Source organism: Dama dama, chromosome 30, assembly GCF_033118175.1.
Source record: "Dama dama isolate Ldn47 chromosome 30, ASM3311817v1, whole genome shotgun sequence".
NCBI lineage: Eukaryota > Metazoa > Chordata > Mammalia > Artiodactyla > Cervidae > Dama > Dama dama.
In genome coordinates, this window is record NC_083710.1 from 46,648,325 (window position 1) to 46,654,924 (window position 6,600).

The following is a 6,600-nucleotide window of genomic DNA, read 5'->3' on the forward strand; positions in this document are numbered from 1 at the left end:
TTTTTACACTGCAGGAATATAGTAGATGGAAAAATACGAATGTCTTTCCTCCTCACTCTATTCACATCTAATATGTTATATGGTTTTAAGCAATATGAGAGGGACACAGTGGTATTTTTCACTCTCACTAACTCAATGAAAAGAGTAAAGTTTAAATATCAACTTATTCTCTATTAGCTATGTGTTTAAAAGACTTACTGGAAGGAGACACTGAATAACTCCTTACAGTAACTGAATAACTTCACCTGCTTATGAAGGTTCTTAGTTCAAAATATGATGTATCAGATCTCAAAATGGATCAGACCACTTTTTGCTTTTATCAGAAAACAGTGGAATCAGAGAATTCTTTCTTGCTACTGTCTAGTCAGGGGAGGTAAGTTCTTTTACATGCCTCTGGAGAGCAACATTTTCATCACCTACCTTTCAAGATCCTGAGCATGACCCAACAGCATTATTTTTAGAATGCTAAACAAGACTGTAGCCTGCTGACAAGAAAAAACTGGCAAGCTGCAAAAATTACAACCTTTTAAAGGCTTCATCTTCCAAAATTTCCATCTATATATCCTTGAATCTTATACCAGATAATCACTACTTGTCTTTATTTAAACTAACTTTAGTTTAACAACAAAACAAAAAATTGTGTTTCCTCTCGTCTCATGTGTACTATCTAAACTGGACTTAGAATTATTTTTCAAATTTAAGCTCTATTATTGTACATTAATGACTTAACAACCTTACAAATGACCATGTCACAGCCAGTCTCTGAGATTTTGTTCTTGACAACTAGACACTCTTTATTTACATTTATATTTGGCTAACCATTGCGAGTACACCCAAGACCTTGATAAAGTGAAAGTCTCAGTGTTAGTCTTTCAGTCATGTCCCTCTCTTTGCAACACCATGGACTATAGCCCACCAGACTCTTGTGTTCATGGAATTATCCAGGAAAGAATACTGGAGTAGATAGCCATTCCTTTCTCCAGGGTATCTTCCCAACCCTAGGATTGAACCCAGGCCTCCTGAATTGCTGGAGAAGTCAATGGCGCCCCACTCCAGTACTCTTGCCTGGAAAATCCCATGGCTGGAGGAGGCTGGTAGGCTGCAGTCCATGGGGTCGCTAAGAGTCAGGCACGACTGAGCGACTTTACTTTCACTTTTCACTTTCATGCATTGGAGAAGGAAATGGCAACCCACTCCAGTGTTCTTGCCTGGAGAATCCCAGGGACAGAGGATCCTATTGGGCTGCCGTCTATGGGGTCGCACAGAGTCAGACATGACTGAAGAGACTTAGCAGCAGCAGCAGCAGCTCCTGAATTGCAGGCAGATTCTTCACCACCTGATTCACCAGGGAAACCCCAGTGCCTTCCCAGAAATGCATTGCTAAAATCTAAAATTAAAACTCTGAGCTTTGCTTGTAGTTTCTCAACGTTTATCTCTCTCATCTTCTTAATACAAATGAGCCGGCTTCTTGACAATATTGAAATTTATTTTACATCTGGCAAATTTCTTATCTTCTTTCTATTCAGTTCAGTTCAGTCGCTCAGTTGTGTCCAGCTCTTTGCGACCACATGGACTGCAGCACACCAGGCCTCCCTGTCCATCACCAACTCCCAGAGTTTACTCAAACTCATGCCCATTGAGTCGATGCTGCCATCCAACCATCTCATCCTCTGCCATCCCTTTCTCCTCCAGTCTTCAATCATTCCCAGCATCAGGATCTTTTCAAATGAGTCAGTTCTTCAGATCATGTGGCTGAAGTATTGGAGTTTCAGACTCAGCTTCAGTCCTTACAATGAATACTCATGAATGATTTCCTTTAGGATGGACTGGTTGGATCTCCTTGCAGTCCAAGGGACTCTCAAGCGTCTTCTCCAACACCACAGTTCAAAAGCATCAATTCTTCAGCACTCAGCTTTCTTTATAGTCCAAGTCCTGCATCCATACATGACTACTGAAAAAAAAAAAAACATAGTTTTGACTAGATGGACCTTTGTTGGCAAAGTAATGTTTCTGCTTTTTAATAAGCTGTCTAGGTTGGTCATAACTTTTCTTCCAAGGAGCAAGTGTCTTTTAATTTCATGGCTGCAGTCAACATCTGCAGTGATTTTGAAGCACAGAAAATAAAATCTGTTACTGTTTCTAGTTTCCCCACCTATTTGCCATGAAGTAATGGGACCAGATACTATGATCTTAGTTTTCTGAATGTTGAGTTTTAAGCCAACTTTTTCACTCTCCTCTTTCACTTTTATCAAGAGATTCTTTAGTTCTTCACTTTCTGTCTTTACTTTTTGAAGCCCCCTTGTGGCTCAGATGGTAAAGAGTCTGCCTGCAATGTGGAACACCCAGGTTCTATCCCTGGTTTGGGAAGATGCCCTGGAGAAAGAAATGCCAACCTACTCCAGTAATCTTGCCTGGAAAATCCCATGGATGGAGGAGCCTGGTAGGTACAGTCCTTGGGGTCGCAAAGAGTCGGACATGACTAGCAACTTCACTTTTCTGTCGAGGTTATTGATATTTCTCCCAGCAATCTTGATTCCAGCTTGTGCTTCATCCAGTCCAGCATTTCTCATGATGTACTCTGCATATAACTTAAATAAGCAGGGAGACAATATACAGCCTTGACATACTCCTTTCCCAATTTGGAACCAGTCTGTTGTTCCGTGTCCAGTTCTAAATACGCCAGTAAATTTGGAAAACTCAGCAGTGGCCACAGGACTGGAAAAAGTCAGTTTTCATTCCAATCCCAAAGAAAGGCAATGCCAAAGAATGCTCAAACTACCACACAATTGCACTCATCTCACCTGCTAGTGAGCTAGTTCTCAAAATTCTCCACGCCAGGCTTCAACAGGACGTGAACTGTGACTTCCAGATGTTCAAGCTGGATTTAGAAAAGCCAGAGGAACCAGAGATCAAATTGCCACATCCATTGGATCATCGAAAAACCAAGAGAGTTCCAGAAAAACATCTACTTCACTTTATTGACTATGCCAAAGCCTTTGACTGTGTGAATCACAACAAACTGTGGAAAATTCTTCTATTAGATCCTTTCTTTCCAATTTGGCTTATAATAAATAATTTTGAAAGGAAAAATTGTTGCCCCATAAATACAATTAATTTAATGATATCCTTTTCTTTGTAAGTATATTTTAAGCATAAAATAAATGATAGAATTTAAATGAAGAAATAAAATGATATTTAAGGGTTGAGTGAGTTGAGAGAGACACAGTTGGTGATTAGAAATGGGTATGATAAGTAATGAGACGTTTTTAAAGTTACCAAAAAATGTAATACCAAGACAAATGTGCTCTGTTTAGACTGTAATTTGTTTAGACATATGTAAGTCAGCATTGCAGGACAAGAAGTATGTTGTGGGATAAAAATTAAATTGTAAATCTCCATGGACATGTTAGGTAGAAGGAATCTCCACGTGGAAATTCAGAGAGGCTGACACACTTTAACTTTGCAAGTTCTTTTAGGCCTTGACTAATTAGCTTAATTTTTTTTTTACTGTGATTATCTCCTTAAAGAGCACTCATGGCATTCACAGTAGTTTGACAAGTTCATGTTTACTGAGTACCATAATATTTAGTAAAGTATATTCTGGCCTGGAGTCATTGCCAACCAAACATAGTGTGATATTTTCCCATTAAAAAAAAAAAAAAGTTTATCATGTTGAAAGGTGATTTTATTGGAGTTTGTCTTAAGAAAGCTAATTTTTTCATTGCTCTTATTGATTATTTCTTCCATTTGAACCTGGTCCTTAATGTTTAGTATTATTTATTATTCTTTAATGTTTAGTAATCTTTATTTTGTTCCTTTGACATCTCTCTAGTTATTTACAACTGAACTGTACTGCTATAATATTAATGTCTCAATAAACTGCTTATTCCCAATCCTAAAAGGAATCAGCCCTGAATATTCATTGGAAGGACTGATGCTGAAGCTGAAACTCTAGTACTTTGGCCACCTGATGTGAAAAACTGACTCACTGGAAAAGACCCTGATGCTGGGAAAAATTGAACGCAGGAGGAAAAAGGGATGACAGAGGATGAGATGGTTGGATGGCATCACTGACTTGATGGACATGAGTTTGAGCAGACTCTGAGAGTTGGTGATGGACAGTGAAGCCTGGTGTGCTTCAGTCCATGGGTTTGCAAAGAGTTGGACATAACTGGGCGACAGAACTGAACAGAGTGTGTGATAAAGGCAGTTTCTGTGTTACCTCTTCATTTCAAATACAAGAATACTTATAAACCATTTTTAAGATTACTTTGAATGTTTTCCAAATATATGCAACTAAATTGTGATCCTTTTGAGAGAAGAAACAATGTAGTTTTTTAATCAATATATGCCTAACCCTGAATATAATGTTAGTTTTATGTTACCATACTTTTGGCAAGTCTTTCCAAAAGTATCTTATTTTCAGAAAGTTTTGCATTTTGTGTTTTCCTGTTTCTCTGGTTCATTTAATCTGATAGTCCTGGAGGGTTGATTGTAGTCTTTTTCCCCCTTTTTTTAACAGTATGCTTGTTTTCCATTCTCTGTTTTACAAGGGTTGCCATTTGAAGACTCATTCTTATAGCCCTTACCAATGCTCTTCTAATTCCCTGGTTTGTCCATCTTCATCTTCAATAATTCATTCAGTTATTCACTCAGTGAGAAAAACTTTCACAAGACCTTAATTTTAATTCCTGTGTATATTTAATTACATTATCATTTGCATCTTCTTTTTCCCCATATGTACTTTGATCTGAAATTGTTTATTTTGCATCTTTGCAAGCCTTGCATTTTTTGATTGCTGCTGAGGTTCTGTTATTCATAATTTCAGACTATGCATAATTTCAGTGCACCAAGACAGTGACTGCCACATAATATCTGCATCACAAAGCTTTATTATAAAATGATTAAGTTATTAATTGACATGACAAAATTCTCACTGAATGGAGACAACCGTTAGTCACAGTACTTGAACACATTTATTTTTTACCACATTTGAAGAATGAGTAAATAGACAAGAGAAGAAGGAAGACAAAAAATACAAGGCAGTCCGAAAATAGCACTGTATATTCAAGGACTTGCCAAATGGCAAAATTCTAGTGTCTTTATTTTGGTACATGAAAGTTAGTAAGCAAATTGTTGCATAGAGTTACCTCTAAATGTTGATTATCTTTTTCTTTTATAAAAGCAGAACTTTTTACTCAACGTATAACTGCTCATTAAAAAGACTACATTCCCAAGTGGCCTTGGAACAAAGGTCTGGTCAATCAGGTGCAAATTTCATGTGGCAGCTTCTGGTAAACTTCTTGTCCAAAACAAATTGTATCAAACAAAGTTCAATGAGCAAGATAGACTTTATTTAAGGTTATTGCAATTGTGGAGAGAGCTTGGCCTCAATTGTGTTGAAGACAAGGCAGGGGGATGTTTAATCTCCGTGGTGGGCAGTCTTCGCGGAGAGTCGCCGCGGTCTCCTGCTTCAACAGTGCTTGAACGGAACCCGGCTGCTCGTCCCCCCCGAGCCCCGGCAGGCTGCTCAGAGCCAGCCCTCGTCACCAACTGACAGCACCCTCCGACCGGCCCAAGGTCCCCGCCGCCGCTCCAGCGCAGCGCAGCCGTCGCCGCCGCCGCCACCGCCCCTTCCCATCCGCCCGCCACGGCGAGCGCATCCCCCTCGCAGGAGCGCCAGAACCACCACCAGGACTCGGAGGCCGCCCTCAACCGCCAGATCAGCCTGGAGCTCTACGCCTCCTATGGGTACCTGTCCATGTCGTACTATTTGGACCGCGATGATGTGGCTTTGAAGAACTTTGCCAAGTACTTTCTTCACCAATCTCATGAGGAGAGGGAACATGCCGAGAGACTAATGAAGCTGCAGAACCAGCGAGGCGGCCGAATCTTCCTTCAGGATATCAAGAAACCAGACCGTGATGACTGGGAGAATGGGCTGAATGCAATGGAACGTGCGCTGTGCTTGGAAAGAAGTGTGAATCAATCACTACTGGAACTGCACAAACTGGCCGCTGAAAAAAATGATCCCCATCTGTGTGATTTCATTGAGCTTCATTACCTGAATGAGCAGGTGGAAGCCATCAAAGAATTGGGTGACCACATAACCAACCTGCGCAAGATGGGGGCCCCTGGGTCTGGCATGGCAGAGTACCTCTTTGACAAGCACACCCTGGGACACATTGAGCGCTAAGCCTCAGGCTGGCTTCCCACAGCCACAGGGGTGACTCCTCTGGTCCCCAAGGCAATGCATGCATATTTGGGTCACCTTCACCTTTTCTATAAGTTGTAACAAAACATCTACTTAAGTTCTTTCTTTAGTACCATTCCTTCAAATAAAGTAATTTGGTACCCAATAAATAAATAAATAAAATAAAAAAATAAACTCTGTGGTGTGTAGTGGAAAATTAGTGGAAGGCAGGACAACAGTGGGGGCAAGTTGATAGTTGGGATTTACTGAGCACAGTGAATTATCCCTGAGTTTTCAAATGCTTTTTCTCTGTAATTAGGGTCTGTGTTTCTTAATTGGCATAAATCAAAGTCAGGCTTCTACATTCCCGCAGAAACTGAGAAATAGAACTACCTTTCTCGATGTTT

The 6,600-nt window shown here is 40.2% G+C and overlaps 1 protein-coding gene across 1 annotated transcript; it reads left to right on the forward strand.

The window, feature by feature from the left end:
• Nucleotides 1-293: 293 nt before the first annotated feature.
• Nucleotides 294-6,196, forward strand: LOC133049343 (ferritin heavy chain-like). Its single transcript, XM_061133330.1, has 2 exons — nucleotides 294-373; nucleotides 5,581-6,196. The coding sequence occupies exons 1-2, from the start codon at nucleotides 294-296 to the stop codon at nucleotides 6,194-6,196; spliced, it is 696 nt and encodes a 231-aa protein (XP_060989313.1).
• Nucleotides 6,197-6,600: the final 404 nt, after the last annotated feature.

Excerpts from the sequence above, each read along its gene's own strand:
- LOC133049343 (XM_061133330.1), top strand. The coding sequence starts at position 294 with ATGGATCAGACCACTTTTTGCTTTTATCAGAAAACAGTGGAATCAGAG. Across the intron at positions 374-5,580 it reads CTACTGTCTAGTCAGGGGAG|GTCCCCGCCGCCGCTCCAGC; the intron begins GTAAGTTCTTTT and ends GACCGGCCCAAG.